This window comes from Triturus cristatus, chromosome 1_1, assembly GCF_964204655.1.
Source record: "Triturus cristatus chromosome 1_1, aTriCri1.1, whole genome shotgun sequence".
NCBI lineage: Eukaryota > Metazoa > Chordata > Amphibia > Caudata > Salamandridae > Triturus > Triturus cristatus.
In genome coordinates this window covers 124,456,627-124,481,634 of record NC_140579.1, presented here as the reverse complement: position 1 = coordinate 124,481,634, position 25,008 = coordinate 124,456,627, and the positions used below count along the sequence as shown (strand labels likewise).

At 44.6% G+C, this 25,008-nt stretch overlaps 1 protein-coding gene across 1 annotated transcript in view; it reads right to left on the bottom strand.

Annotated features, from left to right (window-relative positions):
* Window positions 1–25,008, bottom strand: part of LOC146869747 (keratin, type I cytoskeletal 20-like) — a 46,974-nt gene that overhangs the window by 6,127 nt on the left and 15,839 nt on the right. The window contains exons 2-5 of the mRNA XM_085614114.1: window positions 14,126–14,208; window positions 4,778–4,934; window positions 3,580–3,741; window positions 2,639–2,764 (exon numbers count right to left, since the gene is read on the bottom strand). Of these exons, the coding sequence (XP_085470240.1) occupies window positions 2,639–2,764; window positions 3,580–3,741; window positions 4,778–4,934; window positions 14,126–14,208 (528 nt within the window). The remainder of the gene's footprint in view (window positions 1–2,638; window positions 2,765–3,579; window positions 3,742–4,777; window positions 4,935–14,125; window positions 14,209–25,008) is intronic.

Below are 25,008 nucleotides of genomic sequence, written 5' to 3'. Positions count from 1 at the left end.
CTTCATTGACTGGTGCGTGAACCGTCAGGCAGTGTGTTAAGCCCCAACACATTTTACCTTCAGACGTCTTGGGCAGGGTTCTCCAAAGTCGGTCCTGGAGCGTCGGATCCATGCCAGATTTTTAGCATATACCCACTTAGAGAAATGTAATTGTCTTACAAATCTGACATGGACCCGGACCTCCAGGGCCAACTTTGGAGAACCCTGATCCATACCACACGAGCAAGTGAAAGACTACGCTGAAAGGAACTAGACTCTCCCACCCATGAAACTTCACTCCTCATATAATGTACATCGCTATTTTTCTCCTATTGATTCTGACGTCACAGACTATCTTTATCCTGACCTTTGCTGTGTATATTTGCACTGTGTTAATCAGTGGCATAACGAAACTTGAGAGGGCCCTTTACAAAGTGCACGGATGGGGCTCTCCCTCTCTGGCCCACCACTTACCACTTTTGCAGAGGGGGCCCCCCACACCGTAGAGGCTGTGGGGGCTTATAGTACACCACTGGTATTAATCCCTCTAAGTAGTTTAAGAGCTAGGTCTTCTAAGGAAACATCCCAGCATACACGTTCTTGTTTTATTCGCTGTTCTACTGCTGAGCCGTGTATTGTGATCCACTAAGTCGCTCGGTATAGACACTGGCTTTATCATCTAACTAACACATCCACCATATAGGATGGCCCCACGGTTAAGTATAATCACACCGCTTATATAGCTGCTTGCCAGCCCTCTTACCCAAATATGTATTTCAGAAAAGTCTGCACTGCCTCTCTTTCCCACTTCCTCCTCCTAGCTTTCAATTCTGTGGTAGAATCTTCTCACACTGTGTCTTGCTGTCTCTGTATCATGGCAGTGGAAAGATATTCCGGCTATATAAAAACTACCAAACTACTATGCCTTTTGTTGCCTACCACCTCTCAGGGCTTCAATCCTTCTGACTACCGGGCCACAAGTTTTTATTTTTGAGAAACACAAGGGATATGCAGTTCCTAAAGTGTGTGGTGCATAGGGTCACTAGCCCTATAGGATCATTACATCCAGCCGGGGCTCACTATTTTTAGCTAGGCTCGTGCTCCCTGGGAATAAATACATTTGTTAGGGATGCTCTAGACCTATTTTATCATCACAGTCACCACACTACCAAGCCCACACACCAGCACTCACTCTACTGCTTCTTCACCAAAAGATCTCTGCCAAAGAGCCCCTTCGCAGGTGCATTGCAGCGCCGGCCCGACGAGGAGCAGGCCCAATGATGAAGCACAACATCCTTTGGGCTGTGTGAGGGCACTTTTTAGAAAGACCTGCCTTCCCCCTGTATCTTTAGGAACTGTATATTCCTGGTGTTTCTCACTACTACGGAGCATTAATGCACGACCTGCTTTAAGAAGCTCCTGGTTCCTCTTGTTCAAGACACAAGGGTTTCATCACAGGAGACGCCCTGACAACAGCTGACTTGGGAGACATGTTGAGTAGAAGGCACTTTTATATATTCCAACATTTGGGAATGTCCAAAGGGAGAGTTTCAACATTTGGGAATATTCAAAGGGAGAGCTTCATGAAGAAAACATAGGATTCTGTCTGTCAATTGGAATGCACTGGAATGATTGAGATTTTAGTTTAGAGAACGGTGAACAAAGGACAGAAAGATGTTCAACAATCTCCCTGTCCTGGTCACTTTGAAGATGGAAAGGCAAAACAGTCAGGAGCCCTTTGCAGTTGACCTCATTTTCTGTGTTTCATATAATAAGGAAGCTGACATCTTCCTGTCTGGGCGTACTTCCGGTCAAGCAAATCCATTTCAGCCTTTCAACTTCCCATGAAATGAGTCTCCTCAAATCAGTAAATGTACCTTCACCTACGTGGAAGCAGACAATATAGGTAGTGGTGCGCGTGTTTTGCAAAAAGAACTTGCAGAGCTAAGACAAACCCAATGTTGCATATTCCCTGCTCTCTCTCTCTCCCCATGCCATCTTTCACTCACACGTGTACCTCTTTCTTTCCTCCTCTCACTTCCTTTCAACACTACCCCACTCATTCTTCTCTCCCTCACTAATTCTCTCTTCACTCTCTCGATCTCATCCCTTTTCCCAACTTCCCTCCCTTACTCCTTCACTTACATAATAGCATCCTGAAGAGAATCTTGGTTAGCGGAGAAACACTGTACGAAAACCCCAAATATGGTTACAGGCCATTGAGCAGCGACTCTCCTCCATCACAAGCTTGCATTTATCTTGCTACTAAAATGGTAACTGTCCTAAATTTATATTAGCCTCCATTGAACCTCCATTTTAGATGTCTCTCATCTACTCATTTCTGTCTCTGTGGTTGCCAATATTGTTTGATCATTCAAATCCATTCAGATCATTACAATCAAAGTCCAACTGCAGAAGCCAAGGGAAGACCCCTCTGGTTTCAGAATATGTGAATTTGACACTACTATGAGGTTTGTGTTCGGGATTTCTAGGTAGGAAGAAAGACATATTCATACTTTTCATTGCTGCACCATGTTCTTTCTTTGGTCACGCCTCCCACCTGAGGACATTCAGGGGCGGCCATCTCTGGTCCAAACTCGTTGAGGGGGCTTCAGAGTCCTCGCAATGTGAGCCCAGGATCAGCCTGTGTAGCACTTACCATGCTGATCTGGGACTGCAGCTCAATCTCCAGTCCCTGAACCCTTCGTCGCACGTCGGTGATCTCGCTCTTCTTGGTGCTCAGCTCTTCACTGCTAACGGTGACCTCCATAATCAGCTTCTGGCTCTGAAACAGGTTTAGAGTACAAGAGGTAAGGCGGCTGCCTTAGGTGGAGCGCCAATATAGCAAGCCTCATCCAACAGTGAATAGGAAACATGGTGAGCGCCATCCACCAGGAAGTATATTAATATGGGGCTTGAGACTCTCACTAGTGAGTAGCCACAATTAACAAGTTATGATTCATTGATTGATTGAATATTGCAAGTCTCTTCCAATAGCCAATAGGCAACAAAGCCACTCAGCATTGCTCTGCCAGTAACCAACAAAAAGCAAAGCAATATTGGAAGCCCCAGTAGGAAACATGGCAAGTGTCATACATTAGAGAACATAACTACACAGCAGGATCCATCCATTAGGAACATACAATGACTAGATCTCGTTCAACTAAAGACGGCATGGAGATCAAAGATTTTCTCTTCAGCAATCAAAACTGTAGCAAAAACATTAATGGGATTTTAAAGGACGGAAAAGCACATTTTCTCCATTCAACATCTTTAGGTCATTTTTCTACTATCATCACCCATCCAGATGGTTTAAAAAATAGGAGAACAATACATGAAAAGGCAGGATTATTAACAACTTGTGTGCAATGGCCCATGATTTGTATCAACTAAGCATCTACTTTACCATAGGAAATTGGGGTCCTTGGGTGAAACCAGAAGGAAGGATCAATAATAAACACAGATATCTGCTTCTGGGCAAATCAATTTATTTCCCTCTGATTTCCTTATCTGTCATAACTGTGTCTTTAGCAACATGATAAGGAGCACTCCGAAAAAACTAGATGTGAATATTTCTTTACATTCAAAATAAGGCGTTACCTCTTTATCAAAGCGTTGTTTGGCCTCCTCTCGATTCTTTTCAGCAAGGCCATCATATTGTGCTCTCATGTCGGCCATCATCTTACCCAGGTCAACAGAGGGTGCAGCGTCAACCTCAACGCTAACTGAGCCACCAAGCTGCTTACTGAATTCCTCAACTTCCTGTTAAGAAAAGCAAAATACACTGTTTACATGAGCTGGCAAATCGTAGCACTTCTTACTTTTCACAATGCCCTAGACCAGATGTCCTTTACGATCAGGAGAATCTTGGATATTTGTTGTCACCCACTTAACTTAATCAGGTTCTAATCATTGCATTTTTGTTCCAAAGTTTGTCTGCGTGCTCTTGGACATTGCTTGGCTTGAATGGCTTGGGTTGCATTGCTATTGTTGGATAGCTTGGCTTGAATTGCAAGTGTTGATTTGCTTGGCTTGAATTGCTTGGCTTGAATTGCTAGTGTGATTTGCTTGGCTTGAACTGCTTGGGTTGCATTGCTATTGTTGGATAGCTTGGCTTGAATTGCTAGTGTTGATTTGCTTGGCTTGAATTGCTTGGATTGAATGGCTTGGGTTGCATTGCTATTGTTGGATAGCTTGGCTTGAATTGCAAGTGTTGATTTGCTTGGCTTGAATTGCTTGGGTTGAATTGCTTGGGTTGCATTGCTATTGTTGGATAGCTTGGCTTGAATTGCTAGTGTTGATTTGCTTGGCTTGAATTGCTTGGGGTGAATTGCTATTGTTCAATTGCTTCGGTTGAATTACTATTGTTAAATCGCCTGGTTAGAATTGCTTGGGTTGAATTGCTTGGGTTGCATTGCTATTGTTGGGTAGCTTGGCTTGAATTGCTAGTGTTGATTTGCTTGGCTTGAATTGCTTGGGTTGAATCGCTAGTGTTGAATTGCCTGGCCTGAACTGCATGGGTTGACTAATCATAAATGAGTTGTTGAGATGCATCATGTGGGTGTGTTTTCAGTAGCCAAACAGCAGACCCATTAACAAATCTGCATTAGTCTGGTCATCGCATGCCTGCTGCATGGTTACTGGTGGCTCTTCCAGCTAACTGGCAGAAGACTTAAAAGGTACAGATCTCTATCGCCTCTTTTCTAGAGGGTAAATATGTTGGTGATACAGGAGAAAATATCTTCCAATCGCCATGATTCAATTTTATTTCACAATAAAAAAGTGAAAGTTGTCTTACAGCGCTGTGGTTCTTCTTGAGGTAAACCAGCTCCTCTTGCAGCTGTTCAATCTGCAGCTCCAGATCAGTTCTCTTCATCGTCAGGTCATCCAGGAGTCTACGCAGCCCGGCAATGTCTCCTTCCACGTTCTGTCGGAGAGAGAGCTCTGCTTCAAACCTACAGGAAGATGGAGATGTTTAATTAGAGTCACTATTTGAGACTTGTCGGATGAATGATAGGTGACTAGGGCTTTCTACTTATTGTTGAAATATTCCACTCATGAAATGTTGCCCATGTACCGCCAAAATGATATAATACACAAACCCGCGTTATTTTGTAAGGATACATCATTTTTCTCACATGGGGTCTTATGGGTGTGGATACTTACAATGAGGTGTTATTGGTTTTGGGGCACACAAGTTTTGGGATTTTGTTAAATATAGTGAATTATGCTTGAGGTTCATGTGTTGGACTTAGAGAATAAAAATCTGATAAACATCAAGCTGTAAAATATGTTTTTTTTTTTTTTTAGCAGCATAGTATTGATTTATTTTCAAACCCAACCATAGTGAAGCAAACTATGAACTTTTGAGCTCAGTCAAGGAGCCATCTCTTATAAAGGTATTGTTTATTTGTATATTTATCATACGTTGAAAACATCAGGGGATGCATCGCCTGCTTTGGGAGGGATGGGGTTACATAGGAATACATCTGATGCAGAAGGTGTGTCTAATGTGATGCGGGATCTGGCAATGAAAGGTGGTTCTGCAGGTCTACTTGATGCCTCACTGGCAGGTGTGGGAGTTGATTAGTAGGTTAGATATGAACAGAAAGACATGGATGCATTCCAGGTCTAATCCTCCATTAGATTGCAAATGTGTAAGAAGGTAGTAACACACTGTTGTAGACCAGTACACAAAAGAGATGGGCAAAGTTGTGATGTCGGCTGACTCAGAAATGATCATAGTATAAGAAACTTTACAAGCTTCAGTGACTGAAATGTTTGCAGAATTTACAAATAATTAGAGCCAGTTTTAGCTGCTCTTTGCGATTGGCCAAGATCATTTCAACTGATGGGAAGGGTCACGAAAAGCTTCAAGAGAATGCCAATGTGAAGCAATCCTTGACCCTTCTGGCCGCCCACATGAAACACTTTCAAAGTAGCCCCCATTCTCAAAGCCTATGTACCTAAGGATCAAACTCACCAGACATCAATTCCCTATGTCTAGGGGTTCAATCCTTCATGGATAGGGTATACAGTGTCAGGAAGGTGGCACTTCATTCGGACAGCTCAAGGCAGACTTCACCTTGGGTGAAATCAGCCAAAATCAGACATTTTTGCCAGTTCTCATGAATTACAACGTTTTGTGACTTTGCTAGACACTGTGGAGGAAAATGAAACTTCACCTTCTGCTGGTACACGGGTCCTCTGGTCTTCACGTTTGTGTATGAGACTGACCACCAGTCTTGGGCATTTCATTAGTCAACATTGTATACAGATGTCAGGGTTTGCTATATCAAGGGGCTAAGAGGAGTGATGTACCAGCATGTCAAAGAGCCATATAACTAAAGGCTAATATAAGAAGAGTTGTTATGGAATTTGTGGCTTTAAGTATTAGATATTAAAGGACTAATTCCAGAGTGGACGGTCATGTGCCAGAAGGGATCTGACTCCAAGTCTTTGTGACTGGTTGATGAGTTTGCTTTATGTGGCTGATCTAAGATGTCTGGTAGGCAGATAGTATTTGAAAGCACTTAGATAGGGAAGGCCACCAAATACAGTGTATGATTCAAAATATTGATTAGCACATTATGATCAGTGTTGTCAATCCCTTCTTAGAGGTCGAACATAGTTTTAAGCCACTGTGGGCTTGCCCATGATCTGAAGAGATGACATTTCTTCTCACAGAGGAATGCTCTTATTTCATTGTAACATGTGGTTTTGCATCCATATGAAATCCTGGCCAACAATCATTTATTTTTGGGTTCAAGAGGTTCATGCATGGATTCCAAAGCTTTTGCTTTGCATGGGAGATTTTTTTATGACATCAGTGATAAAGGGCACAGATGTGGCCAGTCCTATATTGATTGCCTTTGTATTGCATATTTCTGCCGGTGAAAAGACGTTTTGAAAACAAATTGTTTCTTGATATCATTGTGCTGAACCATGCAGAATTCTTGGTATGCTGGCTAGCATTGCTGTCTTTCCTTGTGGGAAGATGCATGGTGTGGAATAGGTGATGGTGTGATTGCTCTGTTAGTGCTGTGCTTGTCACAGAGGAAGTACATAAGGTTGAGTTGGTATGAGTTGTACTTTTTCAACTTAACGAAAGCCAGCTGTAGATCTTTGGAGGAACTACCTGCATTTGTTACCCAGGTGCCAAAGTGTGCTTTGTTTGATGTGGTATGGAAGTCTGCTTTTCTGACTCTTGGTTTCCTACATGAGTAACACAGGTGCAAGGGTTTCAGGGTGCTATTGTTTGAGGGCTATTAGAAGTTCAGTATTCATATAGGCACAGTCATAAAGGGCTGCATGAACTGTGAGTACTGATGTGCAATTGTATGGGTTCCAAGCTTAGATTAGCTTCAGTTGTCAAGGTGACCACTGCATTGTCAAACCAACACAGGGATTGTGTGTCAGAAGTGTTGAGTCCTGGGATTACTGGGAAAGTGAGGCTGAGATTATAGCCCTGGGTGTCTGTAACTTGCCTCACTATTTGGGTAACACACATGTGTATTCATGTTAACAGCGATTACTTTACAAGGGTCTTAAAAAGACCATATTTCCAGATGCTAGGGTTGCTCATCATGGATGAACTCTTAAAGAGATGGGAGGTGTAGAAGAATAGGTCTAGGGTCCTCCCCAAAAAAGATGGTTGACTATTTTTAAGTAGAGGGAGTGAGAAAATTCACATTTAATGTCTCAGATTTTGTTGCCCTTATGGAACTGAAATTATTGGCCTATTTTGATTCTAGGCACTAGAAAATCTGGTGAAAGTTTGACATATTTAACTATTATGTTAATTCAAAGTAATGTGGCACATGCGGTGCACTGGCGGCATAAAGGTTACATGTGACGTGCGATACCATGTGGATTTTCACCACCCCATAAGTCACTCTATAATGATTATTTCAGGCCTGCCATTGCATATCTAAGCTGGTGTGCTGTGAGGCACATGTCAAAGAAAAACATTTTCATCAGAAAGCTACTTTTAATATTCCTTGAACAACCTTCCTCGCCCCATCAGGACCTCCCCATCCCCTCTCGAATTCTGCAAGAAACCGTAGACCTGGCTATTCTACTAGGAGCCTGCGCGGCCTTCTCCCCTACCCAGTGCCTGGATACCCCTCGGATGATAAGAGTGCTCTCCTCAGGTCCATTTAACATAACATACATTTTGACATTAGCTAAGTCAAATATCAATAGTGCCTTGAAGCACTGAATGCCTGGGTGAATAACGTCTAAACAGCAGGATAGTCCTAATATTTAGACTGCTATATTCCTACATGAAAATATCCAAAAAAGTTATTTGTCACTGTCTGGTCATTTTCCTATGGTAAATGCATACTTGTTAAGAAATGGTATATTTTGCCACACATGAGAATAGGAAATAGGTGCATTGTTGTATTATGATTTAGTGGTGAACATAGGTTTTTGTGACATATGCGGCAAGGCTGACTTTATTAAAAGTTGATTTTCTCTGTTCAGAAGCCATGGCAGTAACGAATTAAATTCTGACCAGGTTCTATCTTCTTCAGTGGCACTAAATAACTCTTGAAGAGTTCTGAAATACATTTCCTGGGAGAGAACAATATGCCTGGACCTGCTGACATGCAGGAGCAATTACTGGTTAGGTAACTTGCAATGGGGAGAAGGGAGTTGGCAGGAAAAGGATATTGTCCTCTCAAAGAACTGCCAGGAACCTTCTACAGAAAGATGTTCAGTGGTAAAGACTTCTATATCTTTTTATGTCTTATAGTAAATAGTGCTATAGAGTCATGGGGCCTTAGAAGCTGAGCCACTTCCAGCAAATCAGACTCTTCAGGAACAGGGGCACCGGACCTCAGAACGAGCCAACTTTGGTTTCCAGTGAAGTTCAATCATGTCCATTGGGCAGCCAGCGGGGAAGATGCTGAGCTTCAGACTCTACCATAAGAGTCTTGTCCTCTTGAAAGCAGGGCAACGTTTTCTGGAATGGTTTCCAGTAAACCAGACAGGAACCAATGCAAAAGAGGGCTGGGAGAACAATTTCTTGGGAATGGATCAAGAGTTCTTACCAATCACTTGCTAGTGACCTCAGTACCCACCATAAGCTCCTCATAATAAAACTGGACTTGGGAACAAGTGAAGATGAAGACCCTGCTGCTGTGTGTGCCTGGAAAGGGAGTTAGGCCTGGACCTGCTGTGCCTTGAATCCAAGGACTGGAGGGGATTCTCAAGGGTCAGAGCATGTGGCCTTCTGCAGCGCCAGTGAGATGAAACACTGATGAAGGCCTACTTTTTGCAAGAACCAGCTGACCAGTCGGAAGTGAACTGGACTGGAATTGCAGAAAATTAGTTCTGAGCTTGCCTCCATCAGCTGATCTGTGGTCAGCTGAGGAATGTAACAATGGAGCATTTTGTTGAAATGACCGGCTAATTGATATGCTGCAAACAGTCAGAGATATTTGTAACAGACAACAAAAGCTATCCGTGTTATGTTATGTTATGTTATACTATTCTATAAAGCACACAGCTGCCCCGGGAAAAGGGGCGTCCCAGCGCTGACAGCAGAAAAATGGAGGGCTGCTGACAGGAGACAAATTGTATAGCGGAGGGAAGAGGTGCGTTTTGATGGCCTTGCGAAATTCCAGCTAATTATTCATGCTGTGGATGAATATTGTCAGAGTGTTCCAAAGTTTGGCTGCCAATGTACGGAAGGAGCACCCACCTGCCCGTACCCTCCTCACCCGGGGAACAACCGCTAGATGTTGTTCCATTGAACAGAGTTGACAAGAGGGTGAATAGGGTGAGAGTAAGTCAGCCAGAATGCCAGGAGAGGAGAGATTCAGAATTTCAAAAACAATGCAGAGGGACTTAAACTCTACACGTCTGGCCACGGGCAGCCAGTGTAGCCGACGGATAGCACTGGTGGTGGAGCAGGTTCTAGGGAGGCCAAGAAGAGTTCTGGCAGCAACGTTTTGGACTCTCTGCAGTCTCAGGACTTCACTGTATGACACTGTACCAAAAGAGGACAACTGTCTTGTGGAGAAAGGAGGGCAGGAGAGCAAATTAATTATGATGGACTCCAGTTGGCTTGTTTCACAGTCAGTTTGACACCTCAAGCTGATGAACAAGATTTGCAGCAAATAAACCAAAAGGTTGGTTACAATTAGAGGTAGCATAGGATACTTCATTAGAATAAGATCATACATGAATTATTCCAACATCAAGAGCTATATGGGATGTACATTATCATGGTGATACTGTGTATGAACCAGCATGATAGGTACAGACAGAAAGTAACTACATTATTTCATCAAGCATGAATATGTTGTATAGAAATGAATTCATGCCTTTTAAAAGCTACTGTACCTATTTCTAAATTGAATCTATGCAAACTAGAATTGACACCCAATTAGACAACTGGGAGTTATAAACAGGTGTTCAGTTAAGACAAAGCAGGATGTTAGATGTGTTTTATTTTTTATAAATAAATGCACATTTATGAGATGCAGTTGAAATCCTGGAGGGGAATGTCCAGGGAATATAGTGAGATTTTACTGGAATGTTTCTAAAAATATTTCAATTTTTCCTGTAATATATGAAGCAAAAATATTAATGAATTATAAAGACTGAAATAACTTTACAGTGGAGGGTGAATTTAAATCATATATTTCGGGCCTTTCCACAAACTGACTTTTGTATAAAGTTTAGTAGTGATACAATAATTCCACTCACATACTCCAAAATGATATTCACAAACCGTCCTCGGCTCCTCCCAATCCGGGTTTTGAGCCAACCACAGCACCACGACCGCCCTACTCGCTGCCACAGATGACATCCGCTCCCTCCTGGACCGGGGCCACTCCGCCGCCCTCATCCTCCTCAACCTATCTGCAGACTTAGACACCGTCTCCCACCGCACATTAATAACCAGAGAACATGACGCCGGCATACTAGGAACTGCCCTAGGCTGGATCCGCTCGTTCCTCACCGGAAGAAGCGAAAGGATCAGACTACCCCCTTTCCCCTCCGCCCCCACCGACATCACCTGCAGAGTCCCACATGGGTCATCTTGGGGCCGACCCTCTTCAACATCTACATGGCCCCCCTCGCAGACATCGTCCGACAACACGGTCTCAACATCGTATCCTACGATGATGACACCCAGCTCATCCTCTCCCTCAACAAAGACCCCACCACCGCAAAACTCAACTTCCACAGAGGAATGCAAGAAGTGGCAGTCCGGATGACCAATAGCAGCCTAAAACTCAACGCCAAGAACGAGAAGTCCTCGTCCTTGGAACCACCCCCTCAGCATGGGACAACACCTGGTGGCCCACTGCTCTTGGAAGCCCACCTACCCCCTCAGAACACGCCAGGAACCTTGGCATCGTACTCGACTCATCACTCACCATGAACCGACAGGTCAACGCCATCACCTCACGCTGTTTCAACACCCTTCGCATCCTACGACAGACCTTCAAATGGATCCCCCCCAAATCAAGGAAAACAGTCACCCACGCAATAATCACCAGCAAACTCGACTATGGCAACACACTCTACGCCGGCATCAAGAAGTCCCTACTCCGCAAACTGCAAACAATACAGAACACCGCAGCCAGACTCGTCCAAAATACCTTAACGACAGAATAAACTTCCACGTACCCAAAAGGAACCTGCAATCATCCAACCCCGCACTGGCTGAGACCCCACGGATCCACAGAGCCAGATCAGGCGGAAGATCGTACTCTCACATCGCAGCCAAGACGTGGAACGAGCTACCGGCAGACAAACGATGCCCCACTCCATTAACACCTTCAGGGAGACCCTCGAGACCTGGCTCTTCGGCTGAACTGAGCAGCACCCCCCCCCCAGCGCCTTGAGACCCTCACAGGTGAGTAGCACGCTTACAATTCCCTGATTGATTGATTGATTGATTGATTGATTGATTGAAACCTACATGTGAAGATCTCCACCTCTCCCAACTTTTCTGAAAAGAAATCACTGTCCTGTCTGCAGAGATATCTACACACGTGTGCTTACATTTTAGGAGTAACTGTAGTAATTATCGGAGGGACAGGGCGCAGTGGCTTGAAAACGTGGACTACTAAGCGGGCGGGGATGAGAGAGGGGTAAGAAGGAATTAAAGAAGGGCAAGGGAGGGGAGAGATTTGGGGTGGAACATTCACCCACATACAAGAGTATGCCCGTTGTTATTCACAAACTTCATGTCTAAAGTTACTAGAGCTAAAAAGGACCCAAATCAGTAGTATATGTGTCCAGCTCAAACCTAAAGTATGTCCAGTTTCACACATGGCCAACCGTTGTTATTACAACGTCTTTGCATAGAAAATAATGGAGGCAGAGACTTAATAGAACTACTCAGGGGAAATAATGTCAAAATGAATTCATTTATTGCAACTACTTACATAAATTGAAATAAAAGTTATAATATATATATAAGTATGTAAGTAGTTGAAATAAATATATTGAAAAATATATATAGGTGTGTGTGTCTAGCATCATTAGTATTTCATTTGAAAATATTTGTATCTTTTTTTAATTTAAAAGAAAACATAAATTGAATGTTTGTAAAAAATACTTACATTAATTTAAATTAACTGCACATAACTTTTACATTTTTTACTACATAATAAATAAATATGAGCATTTTACTTTAGGTGTTTTTTAATAAGCCTAAAATTAATTTCAATTAAATTAGTATATTTAATATAGTTAAACATTTATTTTAAAATTAGGATAATAGTGTTGTTTAACACTTTTTATGTTGCTCTACATTTAAAATAAATATATTACATTCATTTACATTATTATTTAATCTTAAATATGTTTAGTATTTTTTTACTTTTGATAAACTTTTACATTTTTCGCTATACTGTAGGATAGGTAGATCTCTGTACCAGTAGTATAGGTAAGCGCCTAAGTGAGAAAAGTTCCCTGTAGTAAATTTGCACTCATAAATGAGACTCACCCCCTGTTTTCAGGGGTTGAGCACATGTAAACCTACACTATGTAGTAAATATACACTTCTAAATAGTGAATAATGAAAAGTAATACATTTACTACAAAACAAAAGTGCAAATGACTTTTTTAGGTTTTATAACATCTAAGTTTACTTTTATAAATAGTCCTCTAGGTGTTTAGATGAGCCGGTACCAGTAATTTAATGTTAGAGGGTTACTTCTTCTTAGGTGTATTCCTATTTATAAAGGGGAGATTGGCATTGGATGAAAGGAGATATGTCCAGCAAGTGGCACCAATGATGAACACAGGGAGTGCCTGGAAATAGCCACTATGTATTTGGCTCTTGGGGGCCACATCAATTCTTAGAAATGGTTATTTAACAACACATTAAATCATTGTCTTCATTTTCACATCTTTAGTTTACATCGTTTAATATGGAAAGTATATAATTAGGTAGATGAGCTGGTTCAATATTTATATATTGAGGCTTACTGAAACCCTACAAACTTAATTCATTTCTGTACAATCTGCAATTGCCACCAGTTTTATAAAGAACACTTCTAACCATTTCTTGATAACAGAGCGGCGACAAGCAACCTTTGGAAAAAAAGCCACCTTTGATACAGCACAGAGGCATGAGATATTTGTATGAAGAAATAGTAAATAGGATCATTAACATAACAAATCCAGACTTAACAATGTGATTCATCCTCATCTTGCTATAAACCCCATAAAGAGACACTACATAAATAAATGACTCTCTCTCACTTAGAATGTACAGCTAACTTAGAGTAGAATTCTGATCTGTGCACAAACTTCTATTTATGCAGGAATACTAATTATGGATTGGAAGTTGTACTATGACAGCCCCCAGCCACAATTGGTGAATTTTGTTAGACCAAAAATGCATGGTAAATTTCGGTACCAAAATTGGCACCAAATTCTACCTGCAATTCTCAATTTCCACTAGGAAAAACTCAGATTTGAAGATGTTTACAGCACCCAATGAATACTTTTTCATACAGCATCAGTGTTTACCTGGTACAGCAAATACAGTCAGGTCAACAGTGATTTAAATGGAAATTTTCGGACCTTTGTTCTTGACTATTGATCTGTACTTTTGAACATTCATGGTAGGCTCTAGAACATCAACTGTGGCTTCTACCGCAAAACTTACTTCATCCTAAAGTCATCGGCTGCCAGTCTGGCATTGTCCACCTGCAGCAAAAGCCGGCCATTGTCTTGTGCAGCATTCTGGATCTGTAGATCAAAATGGTAGAATTGTGGTGAATATATCAGAGTAAAACACAATGGAAGATTGTAAAAAGGATCTGGGATCCTATTTTCCTGCACCTCTGATATTAAAAATACTAATTTTTGGTTGCTTCCGTCTAATGTGAAGGTGTCCTTTTTTTTTTTTAACGTTATCCAAACAAAAAGTAAGTCAAATAAAACCTCAAACTCTCCGATTTGCAATTTACGACAAACATTTTTTTAATGAATGCACTAATCTAATTTTAGGAGTCAGAAAGCTTATCTGGAAGTGATGCGGTGACTTTGGGACGGCTTCTGGGGATTTCCTAAATGATGCTGTTAAATACAATGGTGCTTATTTATGAGACGTGTACGGAGCATCATGTCGCAAGGAGTTACAGATACATCAGTATTACTGACGTACCCTGAAGGCGAAAAAGTGATGCATTGGTGGGGTGTGTCTGAAAACAGACGCTACTCCAGCAATGTGTCCTTTCACATGGGGAAGGGCCTGCGTCCTAGGAGTGGCGCTAAAATCCCATAGATTTCAATGGGTCACTCTTACGAGGCTTTGCTCTATCTGATCAAGGTATAATGTAGCTCAGGGGTTTACGAAGTGAAGCATCTGCCTAGATGCGTCACTTCAAAAATATGGGGCAACGTGGTGCATTATTTACACCGCCGTACGTATCATCATAAAAGTGACACAACTGTGGCGCAAATGTGATGCAGGGCTTCATGAATAAGGCCCAATATTTACAAGTGTATAGCTTTTATACTTGGGACGTTTTCCCAGTAAATGCACCTTTTTCAGCTATATGGCATTAAAACTAGGACATAGCGAAATTTAGATTACACCGCTGTAGATCATGTAATTTCGGGATTTTTCTGTTACACTTGTTATATGAAATGCCCAAAATGACACCACTTCACGCACTTTGCACAATATGCAGTCAAAATTCACTGCGAACACGCCATTTGTTTGCACTTTTTTGTGTGAAATGCATTGCAGCATCAAAAATTGATGGTAGGATGAATTTTGCACTAGAATGTAGTGCTAGAATAAGGATTTGCATTTGGTGTAATTTCTCCCAGTTGTGTTGAACTGATGCATAACTATGCAAAAGCAAATTATTCAAATTTCACCCGCCCCGACTTACATTTAGAAAGTTCTGCTGATAAATGCACTTTTTGGCCCATTTTTCCAACAGTTTCGTAATGGATTAATCCCTTTTTACCTTGGACTTCATTGTCATCGTATTATTTAGTTTATGAAGCAGACTGTCATCTAAGTGGCATGCAAATACTTTACAACCCCTCACAAAAATATTGTATTCTTTGTAGCTCTGCTACATACAGGCACTACTCCCCTACCACATAGTGCTGTGTCTGTCTACATGTGGGGGCAAGCAGCTTCTTCCCATGGTGTGGTATGTCAGTTTCGAAGGTAGGTGTTTTCTTCCCTTCCATTTAACCCTGCTGCAGCTGGCAGGTGTCTCTGCCCAAGGGTGTCCTTGAAGCTCCTTGGCAGGACTCTGTCCTCTGCTTCTTCTATTTTGACTTAGCTTGACTATGGCCTGTGTTTTCTGTCTTGTCTTAGCTTTGCTCTAACCTGCGCTTGCTCTGTGCCGGTTTAGCATAGATCTAGCCTGCACTTGTTCTGTCTTGGCTTAGCTTGGCTCTAGCCTGTACTTTCTCTGTGTTGGCCTATCTCGGCTCTAGCCTGCACTTGCTCTGTTTTGGATTAGCTTGGCTCTAGCCTGTACTTTCTCTGTGTTGGCTTATCTCGGCTCAAGCCTGCACTTGCTCTGTTTTGGATTAGCTTGGCTCTAGCCTGCACTTGCTCTGTTTTGGCTTATCTTGGCTCTAGCTTGCGCTTGATCTGTTTTGGCTTAGCTCGGCCCTAGCCTGCTCTTGCTCTGTTTTGGCTTATCTTGGCTCTAGCTTGCGCTTGATCTGTTTTGGCTTAGCTCGGCCCTAGCATGCTGCTGCTCTGTCTTGGCTTATCTTGGCTCTAGCTTGCGCTTGATCTGTTTTGGCTTAGCTCGGCCCTAGCCTGCTCTTGCTCTGTCTTGGATTAGCTTGGCTCTAGCCTGCGCTTGCTCTGTCTTGATTTAGCTCAGCTCTAGCCTGCGCTTTCTCTGTTTTAGATTAGCTCGGCCCTAGCCTGCGCTTGCTCTGTCTTGGCTGAGCTTGGCTCTAGCGTGCGCTTGCTCTGTTTTGGCTTATCTCGGCTCTAGCCTGCGCTTTCTCTGTTTTGGCTTAGCTTTGCTCTAGCCTGCGCTTTCTCTGTTTTGGCTTAGCTTTGCTCTAGCTTGCACTTGCTCTGTTTTGGCTTATCTTGGCTCTAGCTTGTGCTTGCTCTATTTTGGCTTAGCTGGGCCCTAGCATGCTGCTGCTCTGTCTTGAATTAGCTTGGCTCTAGCCTGCGCTTGCTCTGTCTTGATTTAGCTCAGCTCTAGCCTGCGTTTTCTCTGTTTTGGCTTAGCTCGGCCCCAGCCTACGCTTTCTCTGTTTTAGATTAGCTCGGCCCTAGCCTACACTTGCTCTGTCTTGGCTGAGCTTGGCTCTAGATTGCGCTTGCTCTGTTTTGGCTTAGCTCGGCTCTAGCCTGCGCTTGCTCTGTCTTGACTTTGCTTGGCTCTAGCCTGTGCTTTCTCTGTTTTGGATTAGCTCGGCCCTAGCCTGCGCTTGCTCTGTCTTGGCTCAGCTAGGCTCTAGCCTGCGCTCGTTCTGTCTTGGCTCAGCTTGGTTCTAGCCTATGCTTGTTCTGTCTTGGTTTAGCTCGGCTCTACAATACAAAATACAAGGGAACCCGAGAAAATGAATACCGGCAGGGACTCTTGGGCCGACACTAGCAGAGATCAGCCCTCGGGAAGAGGGAGGAAGGTGTCACCTGCCCACAGAATACTGGTGGGACGTAAATACGTATTTACGTCCCACCAGTATTCTGTAGGCAGGTGACACCTTCCTCCCTCTTCCCGAGGGTTGATCTCTGTTAGCTTGGCTCTAACCTGCGCTTCTTCTGTCCTAGTTTGGCACGTCCCTATACTGCCCTTGTTCTGTCTTGGCTTAGCTTGGCTCTAGCCTGCACTTGTTCTGTCCTGGCTTAGCTTGGTTCTAGCCTGCGCTTGCTTTGTTTTGGCTTAGCTCGGCTCTAGCCTGCGCTTGTTCTGTCCTAGATTAGCTCGGCCCTAGCCTGCGCTTGCTCTGTTTTGGCTTAGCTTCGCTCTAGCCTGCGCTTGTTCTGTCCTGGCTTAGCTTGGTTCTAGCCTGCGCTTGTTCTGTCCTGGATTAGCTTGGCTCTAGCCTGCGCTTCATCTGTCTTGGCTTAGCTTGGTTCTAGCCTGTGCTTGTTCTGTCTTGGCTTAGCTTGGTTCTAGCCTGCGCTTGTTCTGTCTTGGGTTAGCTTGGCTCTAGCCTGCGCTTGTTCTGTCCTGGCTTAGCTTGGTTCTAGCCTGCGCTTCCTCTGTTTTGGCTAAGCTCAGCTCTAGCCTGCACTTGCTCTGTTTTGTCTAAGCTCGGCTCTAGCCTGCGCTTGTTCTGTCCTAGTTTAGCTTGGCTCTAGCCTGCGCTTGTTCTGTTTTGGCTTAGCTTCGCTCTAGCCTGCGCTTGTTCTGTCCTGGCTTAGCTTGGTTCTAGCCTGCGCTTGTTCTGTCCTGGATTAGCTTGGCTCTAGCCTGCGCTTGTTCTGTCCTGGCTTAGCTTGGTTCTAGCCTGCGCTTGTTCTGTCCTGGATTAGCTTGGCTCTAGCCTGCAATTGTTCTGTCTTGGCTTAGCTCGGCTCTAGCCTGCGCTTGTTCTGTATTGGCTTAGCTCGGCTCTAGCCTGCGCTTGTTCTGTCTTGGCTTAGCTCGGTTCTAGCCTGCGCTTGTTCTGTCTTGGCTTAGCTTGGTTCTAGCCTGCGTTTTTTCTCTGTCCTGGCTTAGCTTGGTTCTAGCCTGCGCTTTTTCTGTCCTGGCTTAGCTTGGTTCTAGCCTGCGCTTTTTCTGTCCTGGCTTAGCTTGGTTCTAGCCTGCACTTGCTCTGTTTTGGCTAAGCTCGGCTCTAGCCTGCGCTTGTTCTGTCCTAGATTAGTTTGGCTCTAGCCTGCGCTTGTTCTGTTTTGGCTTAGCTCGGCTCTAGCCTGCGCTTGTTCTGTCTTGACTTAGCTCGGTTCTAGCCTGTGCTTGTTCTGTCTTGGCTTAGCTTGGTTCTAGCCTGCGCTTTTTCTGTCCTGGCTTAGCTTGGTTCTAGCCTGCGCTTTTTCTGTCCTGACTTAGCTTGGTTCTAGCCTGCGCTTTTTCTGTCCTGGCTTAGCTTGGTTCTAGCCTGCACTTGCTCTGTTTTGGCTAAGCTCGGCTCTAGCCTGAGCTTGTTCTGTCCTAGATTAGTTTGGCTCTAGCCTGCGCTTGTTCTGTTTTGGCTTAGCTTCGCTCTAGCCTGCGCTTGTTCTGTCCTGGCTTAGCTTGGTTCTAGCCTGCGCTTGTTCTGTCCTGGATTAGCTTGGCTCTAGCCTGCGCTTATTCAGTCCTGGCTTAGCTTGGTTCTAGCCTGCGCTTGTTCTGTCTTGGCTTAGCTCGGCTCTAGCCTGCGCTTGTTCTGTCTTGGCTTAGCTGGGTTCTAGCCTGCGCTTGTTCTGTCTTGGCTTAGCTTGGTTCTAGCCTGCGCTTGTTCTGTCCTGGCTTAGCTTGGTTCTAGCCTGCGCTTGTTCTGTCCTGGATTAGCTTGGCTCTAGCCTGCACTTGTTCAGTCCTGGCTTAGCTTGGTTCTAGCCTGTGCTTGTTCTGTCCTGGATTAGCTTGGCTCTAGCCTGCGCTTGTTCTGTCTTGGTTTAGCTTGGCTCTAGCCTGCGCTTGTTCAGTCCTGGCTTAGCTTGGTTCTAGCCTGCGCTTGTTCTGTCTTGGCTTAGCTGGGTTCTAGCCTGCGCTTGTTCTGTCTTGGCTCAGCTTGGTTCTAGCCTGCGCTTGTTCTGTCCTGGCTTAGCTTGGTTCTAGCCTGCGCTTGTTCTGTCCTGGATTAGCTTGGCTCTAGCCTGCGCTTGTTCTGTCCTGGCTTAGCTTGGTTCTAGCCTGCGCTTGTTCTGTCTTGGCTTAGCTGGGTTCTAGCCTGCGCTTGTTCAGTCCTGGCTTAGCTTGGTTCTAGCCTGTGCTTGTTCTGTCCTGGATTAGCTTGGCTCTAGCCTGCGCTTGTTCTGTCTTGGTTTAGCTTGGTTCTAGCCTGTGCTTGTTCTGTCTTGGCTTAGCTCGGCTCTAGCCTGCGCTTGTTCTGTCTTGGCTTAGCTTGGTTCTAGCCTGCGCTTGTTCTGTCTTGGCTTAGCTTGGTTCTAGCCTGCGCTTGTTCTGTCCTGGCTTAGCTTGGTTCTAGCCTGCGCTTTTTCTGTCTTGGCATAGCATAGCGTTAGCCGGTGCTTGGAGTATCTTGATTTCAAGAAACCTCCTGGCCTTAAGGAGGCACCAGCTCCATTGGGCAAATGCTTTTCCCTTCTGTTTTGGGTTTGTTGCAGGGCTGTCTTTGAGCATGCTTGGATGGATGTTGGCGTGCGCTTCCAGAGCTGCGACTTGTCCTGCACTGTTCTGGCTGCTACAAGGGCCAGTATTTAGCAATCCCTGAGCCTGGGCTGCAGGGCCCATGCTAGGGGTTCACTCCTGTTTCTACCACGTCTCCTTGTTGCTTGGCTGGGCTGGTGGTGTTGAGGGTGAGTTTGGCCACCATCACCTCCATGCCTGCTGCAGCCCCTTGGGTGTTTTTCCCTTGTCCAGGGCCGTGGCCCCCATTTCATCCACTGCCTAATTCCCGGGGTGAGTGGCCCTCATTAGGAACGCCTCTTGCAGTCTATGGCTTTTGGGCCTCTGACTCTCGTTTTTGCACTTTAGCCACCCCTCCCCCACCCACCCCCCTCCTCTCTGTGTCAGCTTTGCACTGTGTAATGCTTTCGGCGGGCTGGGTTGCTACAGCGTACCAAAGGCCCCACAAAGCGTCCTTCAGCCCTGTTGTTCTTCCAACCATCGATCTGCTTTGAGGTCGGTCCACGCCTCCCTAGATTTGAGGGCATTTGTGTCAATCCTGCTGCTTGTACTGGTCATTAATGTGGCTCCCTGGGGTCTTTTGTCCTCGGGTCTCGTGTGTATCTGTGGCGGGGTAATTCGGTCACGTGGGAGCTCACCCTTCGGCTGTGCCGTCTTCTGCTGTTGAGTTGGAGCCATTGTCTTCGGCGGGCTCAGACCGTGACCCCTGATTCTGGTTTTTACTGGCTCACACTGTTGGTGCCCTGGGGGTGTGCTTCTGCATCCCTACAGCAAACATGTTCGTGTCTTCCAGAACTAGGTGATGGGAGCCTTGATTTTTCCTAAATCACCCTTTTATGTGTTGTTAAATGTTAGACCGTTTGCAAAGGGTTTTTCTTGTGTCGAGTTTGTTCTAGTATTTTTTTCCCTCTTTCATCTGCAAATGGTGGGTCTCCAGCTCTGATGACCATCTCTTTGTTTCCTCCAAGAGGTGGAATCCCTGAGGTCTGTTGTTGGCTTTGTGCTCGATCCTGAAGTGAAACACACCCATCCTGCCGGTTGTTCTCTCGCCTCTTTCATTCTCCGCTGTCACTTGGGTCATTTATCTGACTTTCGGTCTCTTAGGCATTTAAGGTTCTCTGTTTGTTTTATGTTATTGTGTGACTCTGTTCTCGCTGTTGCTAGTGTTCAAGAACCACTGTGTCTTGGGCCATTCTTCATCTTTTTGACCTCTTGCTCAGTTGGTGTTCGTATGTTCTGGTTTGACATTTTGCTGCTCGCCTCTTTCAATTCCTTCTTGGTCTTTGCTGTTTTCTTGACTTTTTACGGAGTCCGGTGTTTCCTGGTTGGGTTGCCTTGGCCTCTCGCCCTCCTTTGGTGGAAGTTTGTGATACTTTGCTGGTCTGCAGGCCTCTTGGGTGTGTTCCAGCTTTTAGTCTGCTTTTTTAGGTCTCGCCTGAGACAGCGCTTTAGCGCTGCCCTAGCGAGACTTATAGTAAGCACTTTTGGAAGTGCAAACGAGTGCTTTCAGGCCGCCAACTACTGTGCATGTGTGCCGGGCGCGCGCACCATTTGGCAGCCTGAAAGCACTCGTTGTCTTTCACTTTCACGGCCGCTCGGCCGCTTTGATGTTTTATCGTGATCGCGATGCTTATCTTTAGATGTTTGTCCTTGTGTTTTATCTTTATAGCTGTGCTCTGCGAGTAGGCAGTGCCCTGGAGAGTGCAGTGCCCTGCGTGGCACCCTGCTGGCACACCTCTCCTAGTTCTCTATCCCGCCTGCATTTTACTTTCAATCGTATTTGCTTTTCCACGGACTACAGTAAGCGAGCAGTAGGAACACGTGCAGACCAAGGTGCAAGTACCTTTTGGTTAACTATTATGTTGTTTTTTTTCATTTTCATTTTAACCTTGTTTTTCGTATTACGCGTTTGCCTTAAACAATGGCGGACGTGCTTTTTATTTCTCTCCTTATACTCACCCCCCCCCACCCCGTCGTCCTCCCCACCGCTACCCGCCCCCTTTTCAGTGCTGGTTTACTTTATTTCGGAGCGCAGCGCCAGATTTAGGGTCACCACGCTCCGTTTATTTATTTAACTTTTTTTAGAGTGCTTGTTAACTCCTGTCCTGAAGCTGTTGGGCTGTCACTTGTACCTTCGCTCCCACCACTGGCCACGGAAGTAGAATAGCCCCCCTGCCGCCTGCAGTGGTAGTTGTCAGTCTGTGCCACTGCTCCGTCACAAAGCTACAAGTGAAAGAAAGTATTCATGGGGCACATCGTAGCCACTCCCGTGGCTCACCCGCCCCTTTTATTCTCATTTGGATCACTATCTTCAGTGTGCTATCCGTCCCGAAGTGCTGCAAGCAGCTGAGCGCTTATCTCGTACATTGGCTTAACACATAAATTGTTCTCGGTGCGAATGGTTGATCACACGTCCCATGTAGGATGTTGCCGAAAAAATGCTATAGTGCGCAGCTCTCTTTTAACCTGGCTTAAAGTGTTACAATCGACCCATACAAGGAAAACTAAGCCACATTCTTAAATTTTAAGTATCAGTAGAGGGCCTTGTATACATCTCCCTCTTTCTCTGACGTTTTTTGCAACAGGAACTGACACCAAGATCAATAAGCCATATCATTTATTTCAGCTTTAAGGAGTTGCCTTATAATGAAGTATTATCCAGAGTGTGGCTGCAAGTATTTTAACGTGTTGGAGCGAGGTCTTGTACAATTTTAGCTTTCCTCCAGTCTCCGGAGATTACTTAAATGACAATCCGACGCTATTCAGCCCCTGCTGTTAGAACGCTGAATTTTATATTGTTTATTAATTCAGTTTTAATAATGACGTATGGAACTTCTCTAAGTTGCTATGGTTTTCAATATTTTGTTTCAGAAAAACAAAATGGTTTTAATTAACTGAAACAAACTTACTAAGCAAACTGTTAGAATTGCGCTCGTCGTGCCTTACTCTTTTTCGGAGAGTTCCAGTGGCAGAATGTAATGCTTCCAGCACCGGGGATCTTTTATTACTAACAAGGCAGTGTGAAAAGAAAAACAATCACCGTTAAATACCTGCCAAGCTCTGACCTAACGATGATAATGTAGTAATTCATGATCATATATATTTTTTTGGTAGTGTGGGTGCAGAAGGTTTTCTTTTAGCCTTACTGTGCTTGTTTTTTTTTTAAACTTAAAGCGCGAGGCGCGCGTGCGGCCAATGCTTGTTATTTTTGCCTCGAAAACTGCAGGACGCATAAGGAACTCTGCAGCAGGTGCTTTTCAATGAAGTTCTAAACACGGCGCCCGCTTTCCCCATCCCCCAAACTGAGCAGGGCCGATGGTGCACACTGTGCGTGTGGGAGCCGTTTGGTCCAGGTGTAGGGAATTGGAAGCCTCAAGTGCTGTGGGGGCTGGGGCCGCAACGGACGCTGTGATATTAAATGCCGGGTTTGCTCAACACTAGTTTTTTTTTTTTTAAATAGCTTGAGGCATTTTGAATGTTTATGCAGTGTGCTCGTTCCACTTTCACTATTTAGAAATGTGAATTTCCCAATTTATTACAAAACACAATCTCACTTTCTCCCGCCAAATCTACTTCTTGGGTATTCTAAACGGGTGGCATGCAAAACGTACTTTGACTGGTGAGAATATCGCAGTTTGAACATGGCGCACCATGAAATAGCAACCCGAGGCCTTGCTGTCTTTGTTGAGAAGAGTGCGCCTTTCTCTTTGAATTGCTTCAGCTCTAATGGAAGTGACAAGTTCTTGACTCTGTCTACACTCTTGGCGCCATGTTGCTTTGGTCTTAAGGGATTGATGACGTGGCTTTGATGGACTCCAGCCTGCTTCTTCACACTTGGCAGTGTGATTGGCGTTAGCTCTGTATGTTGTGAATAGCAGCCACTGTCTTCAGCACTGCGAGCGAGACAGCAGCTTCCACTTCAAAGGAAGGTGACACAAAATGCACCTCCGTTTAAAAGGGGTATTTGAGGGGGAGTTAGAAGACACAGGGGACTCGCCTCTTTGAGACACCAGGCTTAGACTGACCCCCACTGTGCCATCTGCTTGCATCAAATAAACAGAAAAAACATGCTCCCAAAACTACACATTGACTTCAGGTTGGTTAGAATTTTCTTTTAGGACCGAATGCATACGTATTTTTGTTTTCTCAAACTAAAGAATAATAAGCTATATAATATTTCTAAATGCACCTAGTAGCTGCAGAAGTACCCAAAATTAGATAATGTTTCTCAGACAGAAATGTCAGGTCACCCAGTAAAATTCCGAACCCTTTTTCTCATCTGAGCATCAGCAGTCGTTTTTAGGTCGAGCCTAGAACAGCGCATGCGCTGTTGCTCGAATTTTTGTAAGGGGATTTTCAAAGTGCTGCAGCCGCTGGCCTAAAGCCTGCGTGCATGTGCGTGTGAACGCACGCAGCCGCCATATGTCTCCGTCACGGGTACTTCATGAAGGCGCGTTTGCTATAATCGGGCACCGGCGCTTTACTTTTAATGTTAAGAAGCATTTGCAATGCAATAGGTCTCGCATTTACGTGAGTTTAAGTTATTGGCATTGGAAATAAAAATGCCTTTTTTTTTTTTTTAAACGGAAACAAAAATAAAAGGCATTGTCATTTGCAATGTCAATAGCTCAAACTCACGTAAATGCGAGACCTATTGCATTGCAAATGCTTGTTGTAACTTAGGATCCCTTAGTGGTCTTGCCCTGTTTGCCTGTTCTCTCTCTGCAGATGTTCTATTGCCTGCATTTGCTCTGCACATTATTTCATGGTATGTGTTCTTCTAACTCATATCTTTAAGGCACCAAGGTAGCCTCGTGCCCGGTGGATGTAACGTTTGCCATCTTGCCTTTAAGAGTTTGTTTTGTTTCTTCTGTGGGTGCATGTGGTCACTGTGGTTTGTGGAAGGGGATCAGACGGTTTCACAAGCTCCTCTGGTGTTTGCTTCTTTCCCTGCTGTGTTTGGAGGATGTGGGAGAGGTAATGGGCAGGTTTGTTGAGGCAGTTCTGTCTCCATGGGGACCTCGTTAAAAGTTTTTCCTCCCCTACATCCCTTGCCATTCAATTCCTCGGGTCGGGGTCTGGTTCGTCTCATGGTGGATCTGGTCCCGTCTGTGCTTCCTGTGTTTACTTCACACTGACAATCGTGACCACTTGGACCCTGAGTGCGGGTACCTTGAATTTGTTTCCTTGTTCGCTGGGGACTGTGGCTTGACCCATTAGGCCTGTTGGGATATGGGTGTGGCTTAGATTTTCTGCACACAAGTGGCTCTCTGTGACATTCTTCAGCCTGGGGCTGTGG